Source organism: Leptinotarsa decemlineata, unplaced genomic scaffold (genome assembly GCF_025532065.1).
Source record: "Leptinotarsa decemlineata unplaced genomic scaffold, Ldec_3_MD MMD2_P_RNA_scaffold_9, whole genome shotgun sequence".
NCBI classification, from domain to species: Eukaryota; Metazoa; Arthropoda; class Insecta; order Coleoptera; family Chrysomelidae; genus Leptinotarsa; species Leptinotarsa decemlineata.
This window is the reverse complement of record NW_027412536.1, coordinates 14849339-14869849: the sequence shown is the minus strand read 5'-3', so window position 1 is coordinate 14869849 and position 20511 is coordinate 14849339. Positions and strand designations below refer to the sequence as shown.

Sequence of the window (20511 nt, the reverse complement as noted above, 5' to 3'; positions counted from 1 at the left end):
ATGAATTTTCCCCTAATGTTTCTATGGTAAACATTTCGTCGTTAATAAGTGTTTTACAGTTTATTTTATTTATAGTATAGTATGTATTATTAGTATGTAATGTTTTAATAATATCAGGGTTAGTCTATATACAAAGATACCAGGACATGAATGGAGCCCCTGTTTGAGTTTTCACAGATTTTCCTGTAAGACAGCAGTGGATAAATTTTCGCCACAATTTCGATAATTGGGTACCCCTTAAGTGATCAAATTCAAAATAACCTTCACAAAGATGAATGGATCATTCACATACAAAAGTTCCTTTCAGGCACACACTGCGAAAACAACACTTTTCCCAATCACCAGAAATGCGATACTCTTCTCGACGCACGTTTAACCAATCAAGTTGGCGTCTTCAGGAGAAGAAGAAAACTTCACAAAGTGTTGAACGAGGTCTATTCAACTTTCTAGTTTGAAATCTCATTTCAAGTTTATGAGAAACTGCTTTTGTTTTACCAGTAATGTAATTGTGCCAAAACATATTGCTATCCAATTCAACATTATTATTTGATGATGCAGGCAGTATCGTGTCCCCTGGCGATGGTATGTATGATTCTGATATATTCAATTTCTTCACCATATACTGGAAACTCGAAAAGTACAGTAATCTTCCTTTCGATAACTGATAAATCCAACAAGGGCTCACATTTATCACTTTTTGTTTATATTTCATGATTCAGTATCATTGGACAATGAATTCTTGAATAGAACTCTGGCCGATACTTGATTAAAATCCGCATACTTCATCCCTATACACTCTAGACTTACTCATACTAATCATTTCCTGTGTGAATATTTTGAATTGATATCTCATTTCATTTGAAAGTAATGTTATTCTTCACTTCAACTCAACTGATTCTTTATTTTCATTTAAATTCCTTTATTACTACATTTATACTTCAAAATTATTGGATTCATGAATCAACATTGTTCAAATATATCTATTTGAATTAAAAATATAATCATTGTTAATATTATTTACAAATGTGAAATAATACAGACACAGATAAAATCCTTTATTTTAGTAGAAAATATAAACTAAATGGTTAAAATTAATAGCATAATTATAATTTCTTTTTTCCTTTTTTGCGTTTAGAAGTTTGGGGAGCTTCACCAATAGTTACAGTACCACCAGCTATATCTTCTCTTTCATCGGATTTCTCAATTACCTGGAACAGAAAGTTAAATATATCCTGTTGGCAATTTTTCAAATATATTTTGTAAAAGTTTCAATTTTTATATAAAACCATTTCACAAAATTTTCAGAAATTACATTTCTATATACTCCATTACTTCCCTTAGATAACAAATATATTTTCATTAAACTAAGGCAAATCTTCCAAATAATTATAAAAATTGTGAAAACTAATTAGTGACCAAATATATTCACCCTTTGAGCATCAATGAAAAACATCAGATCTCTAACTTGCTCTTTCAGTTCTCTAATTTCTCCCTCCTTGTGTGCTTTCAACTCATTATATTTTTCTTCCAATTTAGTTATTTTAGATTGCCATTGTTGTTGATTGTTTCTCAGGGCTTTGCCCAACTGCCTTTCTTCATTTAGATCATTTAGAGTTGTAGTCAGTCTGAAAAATAATTCATTAAATCAAGAGTCCTACTGTAAATTTCTAAATTTCAACTTTGTTTGCTGCTGCTCTACTTTCTTCTCCAATGCCTGTTTTTCTTTTGTAATAGCAACTAGCTTTGATCTTAGCTGTTTATTTTCTTCAGATATGCTGTATACATTATCCCTCAGGTGTTTGGTTTCCTCCAACATTTGGCTTTCTAAACTGAAAATCATTTTAAACATTCAATAGATGTATATTTTGAAGGAGTGAAAATGAAGTCATCGATAGTTATATTCAGTTTTGTCAAACATTTTAAAGAACTATTTTCAATTTGACTACTGATTGAATTTGTTCATTAAATTATATGTAAATTTATAAAATAAGTTCTCAAGTAAACAACAGTTGTGTCAGTAAAAAACAACACCCGTACAAGGTATTGGATGATGTTCAAACAAATATAATGCATTTCACAGTTCTTAATCTTGAATATATGATATCGGTATCATTTCATTTTTCCCTAATGTTGTAGTAATAATAGTATTTGAATTAGTCTGAAGACATCCAAAAATATAAAAAGCTTACTTCAATAATTTGTCCTCAAAATAAAGACGCTGTTCTTCTAATTGAGATGTCAAGAGGTAAGTGAACTCTAGTTGAACAGAATCTACTTTCTCTTGGGCGCATTCCGATTCAGAGGGTGGACCTTCTGATGCCACAAGTTTACCATCAGCCTTGTTTTGCAGAAGTCTGTGGACAAAATTATCGCCTGCAAAAAAGACATTTAACTTAATAATTGTTAATATGAACTGGAAATATATTCTCAAGAACTATGGAAAACATAATCACATAGCCTAGTAATGTTTTTATTTAAGTTACTACCTCAATTATGTCATTTACCGTTCCAAAATGCCATTTTCTCTAATATTATCAGTATTTATTTCTATTTCCTTAATTCATAAGCAAGATTAAAGTCATTTTTAACCCTTAACTGGTAACGTGAAATTCTGAAACACAACTGGTAACGTGCAGCCTGTGAGACTGGCACTTTTTGGAAGCAAAAAAAAATCTCCAATATTTTTTTCAAAATATATATTATGAACACTTAGGTACATATTCTTTTGAAATATTTTTGCATAAAATAACGAACAAAAACTTGATCAAAAATAATTTCCCAATAATCTTTTTCAACTATAACGGAAATTGGTAGTGATTTTGGAAAGATCCACAAAAAAGTTAAAAATCATTCAAAAGAAATTAATTTCATGCATAGTATGATTGACAATGAACAAAACGCAGTATCTATAAAGAAAAAACAAGTCATGAATTTTAGGCTTGTTTGAACAATTGTTGCATTTCGGCTTGGAACACTGCAGGCCTACTGGCTTCACACACTCCACACACAGATATTTGTGCACCACCTGTAGCGATTTTTTCCATACAAATAATTCTTTCCCCCTGTTGTTTCTTGATTTTCTTCTTCCTCCGCGTTTTCATCACTATCACTACCTTGAGATAACTCACTGTGACTGCCATGATCGGAAATTTCAAATTCATCCTCCGAAACATTATCTATTTCACGGCAGTCACTATTTGTCTCGTTATACCAACACAAAAGAGTGTCATCATAATCTTCATCCTCATAACGTACCCGTTTTGACGGACCCGCCATTACTTTGAGTCGCGAGAAATGCTTACTGAAACGTGCCGTCTCACGGACTGTGCTCAACTGAATACTAAATATTTCTCAGACGTCGTTTACCCAAATTTACTCCCAGTTGAATGATAGATGGGGCACCAATAGCTAATAGATTAGGTGGCGTGATTCGCAGAAGAGCGAGACCATTTTAGAAATACCTCGAAAATAAAAATGGCTGCAGTCTCACAGATGGCACGTTACCAGTTAAGGGTTAAATATGAGGAAATGCTTGGGATTACAAGTTATAAAAGTAAGAACCCCGCAATTTTTCAGCTCACATATCTCTTGAATAATTCTGAAGTTGCAATTTTGAAATAATAGACCAACAATATGGACACAAATTTTAAAAATCTTGATCCGTATATATACATCCATTTGATATTAGTTTAGAACTGTCGTGTTTTGGTTGGTTTCCAGGTTTTGCCGTGGTCTTCTTTGGTTATAATCTCCAAACGTTTAGAACTATTTCAAAAGAGTCAAACACCAGTTACGAAGTAGAAAAACAGTGAATATTTCTAGCAGCGCTTTCCCTTATAATATTCCTGTTCTTCATCCACTGTGAATTAACCTAAAAAGGCGATATGGAAGCGATTCCATAAGGTGAAATACTTGTTTAATTCTTTACAGTGATATGTATGGCTTGTTCAGTTTATTCGTTCAAGATGCATCGTAAACAGTCCCCTTCAACTTTAGAACGGGACAAGAAATCAAAGTTGGTCAAAATTTATAGAAAATGACATTATTTTTACTACTTTTTGATGAAAGACAATAGTGTTTGCTTCACTTGTAGTGGAGAGGTCGCCCCTAGCATATTATTTCAAACAACAACGGTGTCTTGTGGTGATCGGTAATTGATTTCTCTATGCTTCACTGTTATATTTTTGAAAATTGGTTCAGCTATTCCTAAGTACTCAACAATTTTTAATTTGTTTTAATAATCTGCCAAACAATAAATATCATGATTTTAAGAAAAAAAGTATTTATAACTCACTCCAGTTTATTCCAGTAAATATCTAAAATGTTTACCATGGCAATAATGAACTGAATGTGTTTACAAACTTATTTCTTATATTACATTGGATTATATTATATTGGATCGGATCATCACGTGTGATGAAAAGTGGATCCTCTATGACAACAGGAGACGTTCAAGACAGTGGCTGGACACCGAGGACACCCAAGCACTTCCCAAAGGCGAAAACCCACCAAAAAAAGACCATGGTCACTATAACTTTCTGCAACCAGGCCAAACATCCGAATGTACCGAAAATTGCATCAGCAGCAGCAGACACTGTTTTTGAGAGGACTGGGGGAATTTAATAAACTGTTTTTTTTTGAGAAACAACAAAAATATTCACACTTTCAAACAAGCATTATTGCAGCATATCAAAAACATAATAAATTTTAATATATGTGTATGAGTGCATCTGTATCTATACTCATTAAAGTTTTATCTATTTATTTATTTTTTGTGACATCCTTATTATTTTTTCCATTTCTACTTCTCATGTTCATTTATTCAACTTTCATAAATCATTGATGTTATCATATTGATTTTTTAAAGTAACTATATATTTTGTATTATTACTTTGTACTTACACTTACATTATGTATTATATTTTAAAGAACGTTTGTACATTGAGGTAACCTAAATAAATAAAGTACTTCTACTACTACTATAATGGTGGGCAGAAGAGGTCCGATCCTACTCCACGATAACGCCCATCTGCTGGTTTCACAAATCAGCGTCCAAAAATTAATTGAATTGAGCGTCGAAGTTCTGCCTCAGGCCTCTCGCCAACAGAGTATCATTTTTTCAAGCACTTCGATAACTTTCTCACTGGTAGGACATTCGCCAATCAGGATCAGGCAAAAACGGCATTCATCGAGTACAAATTTTTATGTTGTGTTGGCAAAAGTGCACTGACTCAAATGGCGCTTATTTCGATTAAATCAAATGAGTATTCACTAAAATTTAACAGTAGATTCATAAAAACGGAAAAACTTTCGAAACAACCCAATAGTAAATGAAAAGGATAAAATTTTACTTATATGAAACACCTCAATGGCGTACATCGATGCAACCCTTGCGGGTTGCGGTGAAGGGTCGAATAGACCCACTCACTTTGGACCTAAACTACCCGACCAACCTTTCTTCAGAAAAATTATGGAATTACTAAACTAGTTAACTTTTTTTTTAATAAAAAATCAATCAAACCAAATCAATCAAATAAAAATCAATAAAATTCACGTACGAGTTAGAAAGTAAGGGACAACTACCATTTCTTGACGTTTTGGTAATGAGGAGCAAAGATGGAGGGTTAGAATACGATATATTTAGAAAAGAAACAAGCACGTACAGGTATATTCCTGACAGTTCACATCACTGTGGACAGCACAAACGTGCTGGGTTGAATTTTTTGGTGCATCGTCTTTTGACTTTCCCTCTAACACATGATAGGTTCACAAAAGAAAGACAGGAATAGCAGCCACTAACGGTTTCTCAGGGGGTATTGTAGATGACATAATAAGGAAGAAGTTTAGGTTAAGAATGAACGAAATCTCGACTTTCAGAAAGGACAAAAACCAAGATAAATACATCTCAGTTCCATACCACCAATATACGAAGAACTTTGGAAAGATTTTCAAGGAACTAGGTATGAAGGTGGTTTTCAAAACAAGTCATACACTATAGAGCCTTTTGGGAAGTCCAAAAGACAAAGTCGAGAATTCGGAAAAGTCTGGAATTTACGAAATTGAATGTAAGGACTGCGATGCAAAATATTATGGACAGACAAAAAGATCTATTAAAGTAAGATATAAGGAACACATAGCACACTTAAAATATGGAAGACCTGAAAAATCAGCAGTCGCCCATCATATTTTGCATATTTTGCAACAAAACCACTCCATACACTTCTGTTCATTAAGATTAGTTAGACAAGTTAACAACAACAGGCAACTAGATGCCTATGAGAGTGTAGAAATAAGTAAACACAATAATATTATGAATAACGACGACGGACCTATACCAAAGAACATACTATACATCTTGTTAAAATAATGTTACTGGGTTTACTGATTACTACATAAGGACACTTTGCAAAAATAAAATATAAAAAATAAATTTTTTATATAGTTGAAAATTGTTTTATATACAGCTATAACAGTTAAACATATATTGTAAAATAATAGATCAGGCAAAATTGTAAAAATTATTTTAGGTGGGTATACCTGGATGGTTTACCTGTATGGGATATCTATAGCATAGAGTTAGCTTCGTGTTAGTTACTAGTTCAATTTTCCTCTTTGAAGATGATCACTTGGTGATCGAAACACGTATCGAGGTGTTAAAAATAACGATTTGGTGTTGGGAAAAAACTCCACTTTGGACTTTACAAGTTTTACAGGAGTTTTCACATTTGGATTGTGATAGCTGGCTGCCTAACATGTTTATGAGGTGTCAAACTTGCCATTAATAGTTCTAATAGAGAAAAATTATATTGTATTTTTGAGTAATTATATTAGTGTACGGATTAATACGGATATATTTATCATATTACTCAAACCAATCAAAGAAAAAGTACCTTTATAATCCCAAACTCTATGAGAGCCCAATTGAAGAGCATAGCAATGCCCAGATTCCCTATAATGTGAAGCGGCATGGCCACCTTGATATCTGCAATAAAACCATTATTACGAGTATATTGAAATTTTGAAAAATACGACAAGGTCATGTTGACTATTGAAAAAATAATGTATTACCTTCCACAACCAACATGCCCACAAATGAGACAAATCCAAAGAGAATCAGGTGAGGGAGCTGTAGATCCGCATTGTTCACATTCAGAGGTTGCAGCCTGTTCTGGGCTTTGAACACATCGGCAGACGGGGCAAGTCAAATCGCCCCATTTTTCCAAGCAGCTGGCATGAAACGCATGATTACAAAGAATAGTCAATACACCATCAACTGATTCATCCATTCGTTCTGAAACATGTTTTTCCAATCATTTCATTTGTTTAAAAACACTCTAATAAATGAGACAACATTTCATCAAATTAGTTGAATCCCAATAACTTCACAATAACCTAGAAAATCCTTTCTTATGGTGAATATTGAAGAGTTCAGTTTCATTTGTTTGAAAATTTCAAAATTTGAATTCTAGAAAAGAAAAAAGTCAAGTGAAAGTAGTTTGATACTGAAATGATTGATTGATTTTATTGAAGAGAAGAAAAAAATACATATTTCACTTTTCTCTCTTTCCAGATTCAACTTTTTTGATTTTTATTACATTTCAATAATAATGTTATTTTCAAAAAATATGTAATCTGACTTTTCCATACTGAACTTTTCAATATTTTCAGTATTTATAGTCTATTTCAAAAGAGTGTAGAGTAATAAATCATGAAGTGTCATAAAATTTGCCTGAATTTCGTTGTCGTCCATGGGCGTAGGCAAATCTTAGGATTATTAAACTTAATAATTAAAGTAAATTAAAAATTACAGACATAGATAATAATAAAAGGCCATTTTTGGGAAGTAATTTGGTCTAAAACTAAGTACCTACATGTATTTAGGTAAGTAAAATTTCTTAAAAAAGATTAAGATTAATTTTAGTGGTTCTTGTAAACTTATTTAATATGCAATTTGGGTTCATATACTTGAGCATGATTTCTCAAAAAAGGGTTAACACTTAGTTCCGAGGTGCCATGTCATTATAATAATCCCTTTTTGACCCTGCCCACCAATCATGCAATACCTATTAAACCCAGGTAATTAAGAAAAAAGGTTTAAATATATTGTAATGGTGTCTTAAACATTCGAGTTATAATAGTAATTGTTACTACACCAATTAAACGTACAGTGATATTGTGATATAGAAATAGTGAAAAAGTTATAAAATGGGGACATTTACTCCAAAGAAAAGAAGTGTAAAAAATTCTCCGCTATCTGTTTGCGAAAAAGTTATAATTTTAAATGTATATGATTGCATAAAACACGATCACCCTAGTTTGTCTGTGCAAGAAAGTGTTGAGCGATGTGCCCGAATGACTGGAATTGGACAGTCCACGATTTTTAAATTATTGCGAGAAAGAAAGATATCAGGCCAGGTAAGTCCATGCAAGAGAAAATCAGGAAGACCAATAAAAATCTTAGATGAAGACACCAAATGTGACATTCGAAGAAAAGTTCATTCGTTTTATTTTAAAAAGGAAATACCCACTCTTGAAAAAATATTTATCGAGATAAGCCAAGATAACGATATTCCTTTGATATCCAGAAAACTTTTATGGAAAACTTTAAAAAGTATGAATTTTGCCTGGAAAAAGCACAATCGAAAGGCACTATTACTGGAAAGTGATGAAATTGTTTGCTGGAGACGAAAATATTTGACAACTATAAAGCAGTACCGCAGAGAGCAAAAGAAAATTTTTTATCTTGATGAGACGTGGATAAACGAAGGTTATATAGTCAAAAAAATGTGGCAAGATAAAAATATAACAAGTTCTCGCCAAGCTTTCATAGAAGGCCTTTCGACGGGTATTAAAGTGCCTTCGGGAAAAGGGAAGAGGCTTATAATTGCTCACATTGGAAGCGAAGACGGATTTTTAAAAGAAGGTTTGTTAAGCTTTGAGTCGTGCCGGACGGGAGATTATCATGAGGACATGAATTCGGATGTCTTCGAAGACTACTTCGGGGAAATGTTAAAATTTCTTTCAGCTGATTCGGTCGTGGTTATGGATAATGCAAGCTACCATTCAAGGCGCTTAGAGAAGGTACCAACTTCAGCTTGGAGAAAGCAATAAATTATTAACTGGCTGTCAAATAAAGGTATTCAGTTTGAGACGAATTCAGTAAAGAAGGAACTACTAGCCATAGTAAAACAACATAAATCTCGCTTCATGAAATATGCCGTAGAAGATGTAGCAGAAAAGTATAAAGTAACTGTGCTGCGCCTACCGCCATATCATTGCGAATTAAATCCTATAGAACTTATATGGGCACAAGTTAAAGGATATGATGACAGTTCTTCGGATGAAGACTATACTGATGTAGAATAATTTAATTGAATTGTAAATATACTGTAGCGGGATAAGCAATCTGGACAGAGACCAGTGTATCAGTGACAGTGACACTTTTGCTTAGGTTAGGGTTTAGAATTAAGGGTAGTCTGAATAATTATTTTCTCGGAAGGTTCTCGAAAATTGTACCTAGTAATCTCTAGAACATTCAATTAGGGTATAAATAGAGTGTTGTTAAACGTTAAGGGAAGTTCACAGTTTTAGTATTGTTCAAGTGTCAAATTGTAATAACGTATCCAGTAAAGTTCTTGTCGTTTTTGTGAATAAATTGATTTAAAGTTCCCACAAGTGTTTCAATACGTAAAGTTCGTTCGTGTGTGTTTGTGAGTATTTCCCGATTTCAGTTCGTATATATTTTATTGTTACATTTTATATTTTTTTAATAACACTGTTCTGCTGTATTAAATTTTTATTTCCTTTAATATAATTTTTATGAATGCATATTCTTTTGGCAATTATCCCACTAGCGCGCCTCTGGCTCAGTATTTATCCGTCGATAACAATGGACAAATCCCTTAAAACAGGGTGATACCTACCTGCTCTTTATGAAACGACATAATTTTGCAATGCGGACTAGGGAAGTGACAGAATTTATTGACGGATCACCCTGTAGCGCTTTTGAATACTTAATGAGATTTTATTACTCTACACTCTTTTGAAATAGACTATAACTTGAACAAATATATAAAGAAAATATCACTAATAAAAATACATTTATTAAAATATATTTTGAACTGATTTTAATTTTTTTTATTTTATTTTTATATTTTCTTTTAAACAACTTATCTGAACACTTTGGGAACCATATCTATACCATTCAAATTCCATCAATTATATTTATACTGAATCTCAGATTTTCATCTACTCACAAAGTAAATGACTATATACACTATTCCTCTATTGCTCTATCATAAGACAAGTTTGTTTAAATTAGACAAAAGTTGCCTATAGGCCTTTTCATCACAATTTTTTGTGCGCATGCGTCAGTATCAGCCATCTTTTTCGTACTGTTTTTTGTAAACAACCATGTTAAAGAGCCCGCAACTCATGTTTTGAAAATTAAAATATAAATTGACGTTTATTAATTGCAAAAAAGAGAAAAAAATAAAGTAGTAAGTCAAAATAATCAGAAAAAAATGTTTATACTCCATTATAATTATGTTATTTGTACGAAAAGGAACAACAAAACGGTGTTGTTATGGAGTATGTAAAAGTGATACACGATACAAATCATTCAATACCAACACATACTATTAAATTTTCCAAAGCCTTGTCTTGAACATCGCAAAAAAAATAATCAAATCATCAAGCAAATTACATATTAAAGCATGTGCGAAATGTGAATTATGGATGAAAAAATGTGGCAGGAGTGACCGAAGTTAAATCTATTGATTATGTTACCAAAGATACTTATATGTATATATTTGCTCACTACATTTCTTTGGAGAAAGTGGTCCAACTGAACAAAACCCTGATCCTTTAAGCTATCAGGAATTTCAACATACGTACATTATTCCTTATTGCATTTTTTACTGTAAATTTCATATATATTATGTTGTATTAAATATTTCCCACTAATAAAAATGACTAAACATATTCAATTCAGTTTTTACATATTTGTCTAATTAATAATGTCATTTGTACAGCCTCAAAATATTAATGGCTTGATTTATTTATTAGTTCCATAAGTAATACTCTTGTCAACTGAAATATATTTTCAATTACATCAAATAAATTTGCATTATTCATAAGAATAAAACCGTAAATACTATTTTTTTATATGTTTTTAGGTAGTAAACAAATGCTGATACCTAACCTCTCAATCAGTTCACTTTTTTTCCTTTTTGCGGACGCCCATGACTTTTTAACCACCTTTTTAATTGTTCACAATTATGAGCCTCAACTGAATTATAAACAAGTGAAGCACCATCAATGGTTTTTTTGCAATCATTTATTGTTTGTAGAGATAATATTCTTTGCCCAGCCATTGTTGATTAAATCAGTATGAATGTTTTGAATTACCGCCATTTCAATATGACGGCAAAGCTTGCGCTCGTCTTATGATGAAAAGGTCTATATGGGGAGCAATAAAAGTCAAGTGCTATTTTATATCATCTGGTATAAACTAATTCACATTGCGACTCAAAGTGAATTCAAGCACAGGGCCGTCGCCATGGGGAGGAATGGGGGGAGCCTCCCCCCCTGCTTTTTCGACTTGGGAGAAAGTTGGGAAATTTTGGGCCGTGAAGATAGAAAAAAATATTAAAAAAACTAATGAAAATTGAAAAAATAAGGGAGAAGGTTTTGATTTCTCAACATGCATAACTTGGAGATACCATACCTACTTTGAAATTCTGAGTTTGAAAACTTCAAAAAAGTTTAACTTCTCCCAAGTAAGAGAACAGTCCTGAAGAGTCCACAAATTTTGAAGTGACAATTCTACAAAATTCCCAACTTTTCGCTGTTTTTTCGACTTGGAAAAGTTGGGAAATTTCGGGCCGTGAAGATAGAAAAAATAATAGTAGAAAACAATAAGCACAATATTATTTAAGTGTTGTTTCCTTTCATGTGTATTGAATATTTCTATGCATGGTGGATTTGGTGGAAGACCAAGGACCTTGGTCCAAAGAAGAAACATTCCCATTATTATTTTTATAATTAACAAAATTTATTTTTGTTTGTGCATACCCTAACGGGCATAAGCATTCAGCCAATCTTTGGATAGCTAAATAAGAAAATTAATATATTATAGTAGTAACTAATCCCTCGGCTTTCATTTTTTCGAAAGTTGGGAAATTTTGCTGGTGGAGTTGGGAAAATTTGGATTCCCCCCCCCGGTATTTCTTTTCGCTACGGCCCTGTTCAAGCACATGAAAATGAGTAAAAGCACTGAGATAAACATACTTATAGACTATACAATTCAAAATATAGAGAAAAATGGATACGAGTGTCGTCATTTACATCTTCTCGATCTTCTGGGAAAAGCTTGTACTACTTGTATACATTTTTATAACTCTGAGTACAATCACCGTATGCCACTGTCAACATTCCAAGTGTTTTTGATCAATTGATTTCATTTTTTACACAAAATGATGCAAATTCTTTGATCCATTTTTTAGATATCAGAAAATCCACAAACACACAAAACACTTCTAACTTTTATGCCTCTCATCAATGAACTAAACCTGCTAAACAGCTGAATCTGTGATCATATGTTCGAGAAGAATGTACCAACATAAAACAATTGAAAAAACGCTAATCGAATGTACGTAGCCCGCGAAATTTGAACATTCACTTTATTTTTTGAACAGTCCACATATTACAGACTTAGGAAAGAAAAATAGCTAATAAACTACATGTTTACCAAGACAAACTGGACAAATTGGCAATTCTGTGTGGCCTGGTGGTGGCAAACCATCATGGGCCCATTCAACATTGGACACCCATACTATTCGACATATACTGTCTGGTTCAAGACTACTGAAAGGTGCTCCGTTAAAAGTTAAATAAAACTCCATTGCAGCATCATGGTTCCTGAATCTGAAATATTTCATATAGGTGTAATCACAAACGAAAGGTTTTATGTATTACAATTTAGGCAAAATTTAAGATGGCATTTTGCACATAAGTGAGTGGCTGAATTATGCAACAAAATCGTTAATTGCAAAGCATTGTACTTTTGATAAAAATTATGAAATAGGTCGATTTTTATTTTTGAATGCCGATTTTTAAGTGTATATTCTAAGATATTATGTCACTGGTTTTGGCATAGTAACGTCATTGGTGATTTTTTAAATCTAAATATAAGTCTTGTGATACTTCATCAGAAAGGTCTTTCAATACTGCATTCAGTGATGATCATTAATTTGATGACTTTGTACTGGGTAACCAAAAATTTATTTTATTTCAGTGGGAGAATAACTTTATATCCAATAAAATACAACAGTTGAATGAGATGTTCAAACTGTTATCCACCAGTCTCATGACAATAAGCAAATTTACGGATACATTCCTCTTGCACATTGCGAATAACTACTGGGGTAATTCTACCAATTTCATTTGGCAGAATGCCATACGGCGATTAAAATCATCTTCATTCAGTTGTACTTTGTACAGATGATACTCATCTAGTTTCAGAATAGGTAATACAGATATGCCATTATCTGATACAAATTGTCATTAATTAATGTGGTGATTATCCTCTACACTAAAACATCAATAATAATAATCTTTATTGAAACAGAAAACCTAATATACATATCTATGAATGTAATACACTAGCACAATGCAATATAAAAAAAATGTATGCAACAAATTTTAAATTTAAACAATTTGAGATTTAAACTAGCATGTATCCAGATAATGAACATTACATATAAAGATTTCAGTATCATATGTTGAACATTCTTTAAGTACTCTTTTGAAATCGTTTAAAATGAATATTTTTTTATTTCTTCCGGTAATTCATTGAAGCCCTTAAAAAATTCATTGAACTCGTGGAAGCCTTTAGAAAATAACGAATTCATGGTACTTCCGAATGCCGGTCTGTTTATATGTATACTATTGAAATTTCTTGTATTATAATTATGAATGTTTTTATTGAATTTGATTTAGTCTTTAAAATATTCTGGTGCTATTCCATTTACAATTTTGTATACTATAGTAAAACCAATAATGATTGAGAGTAAAGCGCGTTGTCATATCTAAATTTTACGTTACCAGTTTATAGCAGAATCAAAATATAGTAAGCAGTAGAGTTGTAGGTTGTGGCAAATTATTGATAATACACAATACTAGTACGATTAAAAGGTATTATTTATGACAAAAATCAGTAATGAGCTTGTAATAAGTAATACTTATACATTTCCTGATTACTGATCAGTTAAAATTCATTATTTTCTGTATAGTGTTAGATATTTATTACAACTAGTGGCAACGCTGTACGCAAGGATATTTCTGTCTTTGTCACTTTACCGTAACTTCCATCTCATCGTTGCAGTCCTCACTAATGTACTTGCAGCCATGAGCGTATCATTGGTTTGTGAATTATACAGCGTGAATTGTACGTTTTACAGTTAAGTTAGTCAGCAATCGACGTGTTGTGATAACAATTGGTGAAAATAATAGTGCTAATAACTGTTTAAGCGTTACATAATTATATTTCTACACCGTTCTCAAACTACTCAAAAAATGGGAGACATGGTCGGGCCTTCCACGTCGAAAAAGGTAAAACGGTCGGAGTCTCGGTCAGTAAGAGAAAAACAAATTGTACTGCGAGTATTTCACTGTCTTGAAAGAGATCATCAGCCACCAAAAGATGACTTTGTGCATATGTGCTGTAATTGTACGTGTGTACCTCCGAATAACCAACCGGGTATTTCTACATCATTAAGTTCCACAATTACAAAAGATAAATTAGTTGATATGTGCTCTGATTATACGGTGTGTACCAAAATCATTGATTTACAAAATACTAAGAGAAGCAGAAATTCATGGGGACGTACAAACGCCAAAAACTAGTAGCGGACGAAAAAAAATCACAGTTGATGAAGAAGCCAAAACCAGTATACGCAGAACTATTCACAGTTTCTTTTTCAGAAATGAGCTGCCCACACTACAAACAGTTCTGGAGGCACTTAGCGATCATGAATTGTTCCCAAAAATGGATAAAGAAACTTTTAGGAAACTTGTACACGAAATGAAATTTACGTACGGAAAAGTTGACAGGAAAAGCATTCTCATTGAACGTCAAGAAATAATAGCATGGAGAAGAAACTATCTGAGAAAAATTGACGAATTTCGGAAATTCAAAAAAAAATTGTACTTCATGGACGAGACATGGGTTAACCAAGGACATACGGTCAAAAAAGTATGGCAGGATGGTAATATAACAAGTGCACGACAAGCCTTTAATGAAGGTTTGTCAGTTGGGTTAAAACAGCCATCTGGAAAAGGTAGTCGTCTGATAGTTATGCATATAGGAAGCGACAGTGGATTTTTACCAAATGGTGAATTAATATTTAAATCTAAGAAAACAGGCGACTATCAAACCCAATAGAATTAATCTGGGCGCAAGTAAAAGGATATGTGGCACGAGAAAACAGAACATTTAAATTAGTGGACGTGCAACATCACCTACAAGAAGCTATTCGAACTGTTTCTGCAGAAGACTGGAAGAAATGCATGCAGCATGTTTTAAAAGAAGAGCAAAAAATGTGGGACGTAGACAACCGTATTGAACACAATATTGAACCAATCATAATTCACTTTGATGATAGCGGTAGCAACAGTGACGAATCTGAGGTTGAAGATTAGACGAAAATTTGTACATTTACATTTATATTATATTCTATTATCAAAAATTTGTAATTTGTATTTTCTAGTACCCCTGACGATGAGTTTAAGTTACTCGAAAGCTTGAGAATAGTTATAAAGAGTTCACTTATCAATTGCTGCAACCCAATAGTGAAAAAAAGTTATATATATATATATATATATATATATATATATATATATATTATATATATATATATATATATATATATATATATATATATATATATATATATATATATATATATATATATATATATGTGAAGTTTTTCATTTTTGGTAACCAGTTGTTGTCCATCTTTGCAATTGGCTGCACCGCGCTGATGAGGCCAATAGCCAGAAACACGTGTCCGCGGTTTGCCCCTATTTTTCGAGTGTTCTGTCCACGAATTTTCCCCTTTTGATTTATATCATACACACTCGTTAATATTTATATCTCTGTATTTATATCCTGGACCCGGAAGTCACGCAGGTAGCTATAGCTGCCTACGTGGTGATGTTAGATGATGCCTGGGAATTCTAGGTCTTCTAATTGAAACCACAAATGTGCGGTTAGCTCCTGTTGGTGACACCGTGCATATGTGAAGTTTTTCATTTTTGGTAACCAGTTGTTGTCCATCTTTGAAATTGGCTGCACCGCGCTGATGAGGCCAATAGCCAGAAACACGTGTCCGCAGTTTGCCCCTATTTTTCGAGTGTTCTGTCACGAATTTTCCCTTTTGATTTATATCATACACACTCGTTAATATTTATATCTCTGTTTATATATATATATATATATATATATATATATATATATATATATATATATATATATATATATATATATATATTGTGCTTTTTATTAATATTGTTAATTTATTTGGTGCCTACTATAACTACCACGATTATTACTCCGTTTTCATAAGGCCCACCTAATGACTACAACGATTAGGTAAATTACGATATTGCAAAGTTTTAATGAAATAAATAAAAAATGCGTATGAATATTTTAACTAATTGTACTAAGAATTTTTCTTTCATTCTCAACCCTCTCAAAAATTAATAAGCACGCCCCCGATTTGCAGTCAACTGGGCTTACTTCTACTCTCAATCATCATTGGTTTTAGTATAGAGTCATTATAAAATAGTAGTCTACTTTCAACTGATAACCAATTCAAACAATCAAGCATAGTTTTTATGGGAGTACGGCGATTTGTTTTCAAGATTACTCTCATCACTCGAATTTGTAGTTTATGTAGCATATTTAATTTATTGAGGTTAAATAAAAATAATAATGACGCACAATAATCAAAGTGTGGTTGAATAATGGTATTGTTAACTGTTACTTTGGACTGCATTGACAAATTTTGTGCTATTCTACTGAAAAAATATAGTTTTTTCGATATTCTCTTATGAATATATTCAAAGTGATTGTCAAAATTTAAAAAATTATCCAATGGAGAACCAAGGTATTTGACTGATGACACAACTTCAATTTTTTTGTTATTGATATTGAAGTTTATACCATTCATATCTAGAGAACTGTATTTATATTTCATGGTGAATATCATTGCTTTTGTTTAGTTTAACTTTAATTTGTTAGTGCATAAATACTCATTTACCGTTCCTAAAATCCTGTCCATTTTGTGAATAGCTCTATCTAAATTCATATCACTACATATAAGCAACGTATCATCAGCAAATAGGTTTATGAATTCAGCTTCAACAAAAAGTTCAATATCGTTCAAATATAAAACAAAAAGAAGTGGGCCCAGAACGCTACCTTGGGGAACACCTACATCAATGTCTTTTTCATTTGATAGTGCATCTTTAAAAGGGACTTTCTGTTTTCTATTGTTTAAATAGTTTTTAATATTATTTTCTTTTTTACGACGTTCATCATCCAGAATATGCTTGACATGACCAACTTTTCTATTTTTTTTTTCAATCTTACCAATTGTTGAACGAGTGATATGTCTATGTGGATACTTCGCATTAAGCAAGTCACGTGCCTCTTGCTAAGTTCTGGTTTTATCTCCTTGTCCAATAGAAATGAAAATTTCCATAAGGTCTCACTTGAAGTAGCCCTACTTTACTTTCAAAACCTTCTTCACTCAGAATATATACTTTTTAACGCAGTATTTGTGATTGTTTTTCATACATTATACAGAAAAAACTGTATAAAAAGTCAAGTATGAGATATACGAACTATTCAAACCCGGAAAGGAACCATTGGTCCATATAGATACTCTTCTGACTTTCAAGGTATGATGAGAGGAGCGCAAGCCCAGACTACCCCGAGCAAATTTGTACAATGTTACAACAATGAGAAAGGCTTGCGAATGCCTTGCAAGCCGCATGCCAATATATTTCCAACCACCAACAATCCAAACTTACCATATGAAAGTAGGAATATGGATGCAACATGATGGTGTATCCCTATACTATGCACATGATATTTTCGAGTTTCTAAATAACTGTTTTTCTAGAAAGTAGATTGATAGGCACACAATTGTTTGGCCCCCAAGATCTCCAGATCTGAAGCCATTACACTTTTTCCTGTGTAGTTATTTGAAATCGAAACGCTATGTAAAATTCAGAGAAGTTGGAAAATCAAATCAGGGTCGAAATTAGCAGAATTATTCCATAAGTTTCTCATAATGTGCAAGAGGGATGTGTCCGTAGACTTGCTTATTGTCAAAAGACTGGTGGATTGTATTCTGAACATCTTATTTAACAGTTGATGCACTGTTCGGAACCTTTGGTGTAGTAATGAATATTAATGGAGTTTTATCGCAAAACCAAACTGTTATTTTCAACACCTCGACACGTGTTTCGATCACCAAGTGATCATCTTTAAGACGAAGATTAAACTAAATATAGATACAATGTTGTCCTTATTTATACCATAGATACCTCTGTTAGGTACCTGTGTCTTATTTGTTTCATTTAATCTTACAATGTTATTTTATCTAATAGTCAGGTAAATCTGATAAATTAAATATCATTTCAACAAGCTACATAGTATACTATTAGGTATTGGTCCACCATCGTTATTCATAATATTATTATGTTTACTTATTTCTACACTCTCATATGATATCTGTTTTTGTTAACTTGTTTAACTAATCTAAATGAACTAAAGTCTATGGAATGGTTTTGTTGCAAAATATGATGGGGGACTGCTGATTTTTCTGGTCTTCCATATTTTAGTGTGTTGGTTACAGTCCCCACATGCAATGCTGTACACCCCTTGATTTTCAAGAGGAATTTTGTCATTTGGAGTGGATGGACGTTTTTTCACCTCGGTAATCTTCCTATTTTGTGTGACACCTTTGGAGAAAGGCAGTGTCACAGTTATTCAGTTGAATAGAAAAGGGAATATTTTTAGATTAAATTTTTTAGAAATATATTTATTACTTTCTACTTCTCCATCATTAAAAAAATATATATCACATTGTATAACATGCCTATGAATGATATCTGTTTCAATTCCATAACAAATGTTTATCGGTAGTACAAATTGAATAGGTAAAAGTTATATTTGTGTAATTCAATGTTAATGTGGAAGTAGTTGTTTTAAAAGGGTTTTTTCTTCCAGTTTATATCTGAAAAAAACGTCTGTGTATGCCCCAGATATCTTTATGAAGAATTTTTATTGTAGTAATTTTCCTTTTCTTTCTTTCTCCCAATGAATTCAGTATCTCTGAATTCTGTAATGATTTTCAGTGAATATTGAGCAGCTAATAGTGTAAATCTTTCAAACTGGTGATAGCAGTGCAGGCAACCATTATTTTTAAATGTGTAACCTGTATCTAAAATCAACTTATCAATTACTTACGTCAACAGTGCCATATACTGATTTGGCATAGAGTCTCGCAACACCCTTATGTGGCTAATATCACAATGACACGGAGCTGTAAATGCCAACAAGTCATGACATGTCATTGTTGTTGGAACTCCTAATAAGCATAAGGTAAGTGCTTCTTTCCTGCTACTTAACACACTACAAAAAACATATGTGAATGTCAGTATACAAGTTTACTACAATTATAATACCTACTCTTCCTTGTAAAGATGCAGTATGCCTTTGGTAATTTCCACAAATGGATTGCCACTGAAAAAACCTATTTCAACCTTTCCTTCAATTGCATCTTCCACTTCCCCAATAGGTGTAACTTCCCGGGAGTACTTAGGAAGAATTCCCCAATCATCTTTGGGGCTCTCTAAGGAGCTGGGGAATGTTTCTACACTTATATCTCGAAGTTGTCTTTGACCCCTATTTTTTTGTTTGGAATCTGTATTTAGTAAAGCTTCAGCACCCTTGGGTTCTTGAAAATGAGATTTAGAAGTGTTTTGAAATTATTTCAATCAATCCTACCTGATCCATCAGTCACTTCGTTGACTTCCACTCTCAAAACGCATTTCGCTACGAGATCCGACATAGTTTGAACAAATCATCAACAATTTTCTTTTTTCATTTATTTCTTAGAATCAATCAAATTTTACAAAAACATTTATTTGCTTAATTGACACTTCAGTAATTTCGTAGTTTGATGTTCTGTGTTTATTTTACGGTGCCTTGTCACAGTACCACAGATTATGCATGTACGAATCCCAAGAGTAATCACTGCAGAATCAGTGAAACTTCACAGTTTTTACTGCTAAAAAATTCGAGTATTCAAACTTTATGAGCAGCACGGCGTTTGTGATTCCCATATTTCTCATTTCGAAATGAAGGTCACATCTGATCATTGTTAATTTTTATGTTCCTGGAATTATTTTTATACAGTGTGACCCATTTTTAAT

General features: G+C 32.5%; 1 protein-coding gene and 1 long non-coding RNA gene across 2 annotated transcripts; one reads left to right on the top strand and one right to left on the bottom strand.

Moving 5' to 3' along the window:
• The first annotated feature begins 32 nt into the window (after positions 1-32).
• LOC141480549 (uncharacterized) lies at positions 33-4762 on the top strand. Its single transcript, XR_012464418.1, has 2 exons — positions 33-582; positions 3721-4762. It is a non-coding gene; the product is annotated as an uncharacterized lncRNA (long non-coding RNA).
• On the bottom strand, positions 1041-20255 carry LOC111502453 (BRCA1-associated protein). Its single transcript, XM_023156537.2, has 10 exons — positions 20084-20255; positions 19766-20033; positions 19544-19708; positions 12752-12927; positions 7069-7291; positions 6891-6982; positions 2190-2373; positions 1680-1829; positions 1430-1625; positions 1041-1208 (listed from the first exon to the last, which is right to left on the bottom strand). The coding sequence occupies exons 1-10, from the start codon at positions 20145-20147 to the stop codon at positions 1104-1106; spliced, it is 1623 nt and encodes a 540-aa protein (XP_023012305.2). The 5' UTR covers positions 20148-20255; the 3' UTR covers positions 1041-1103.
• Positions 20256-20511: the final 256 nt, after the last annotated feature.

What these genes read in the sequence shown, in the direction of transcription:
- LOC111502453 (XM_023156537.2), bottom strand. Translation starts at nt 20,147, where the DNA reads ATGTCGGATCTCGTAGCGAAATGCGTTTTGAGAGTGGAAGTCAACGAA. An exon ending in TTTGAGGACAAATTATTGAA is followed by an intron (nt 1,830 to 2,189) that starts GTAAGCTTTTTA and finishes AATGATTTTCAG; the next exon opens with TTTAGAAAGCCAAATGTTGG. An exon ending in GTAGAGCAGCAGCAAACAAA is followed by an intron (nt 1,626 to 1,679) that starts GTTGAAATTTAG and finishes ATTATTTTTCAG; the next exon opens with ACTGACTACAACTCTAAATG.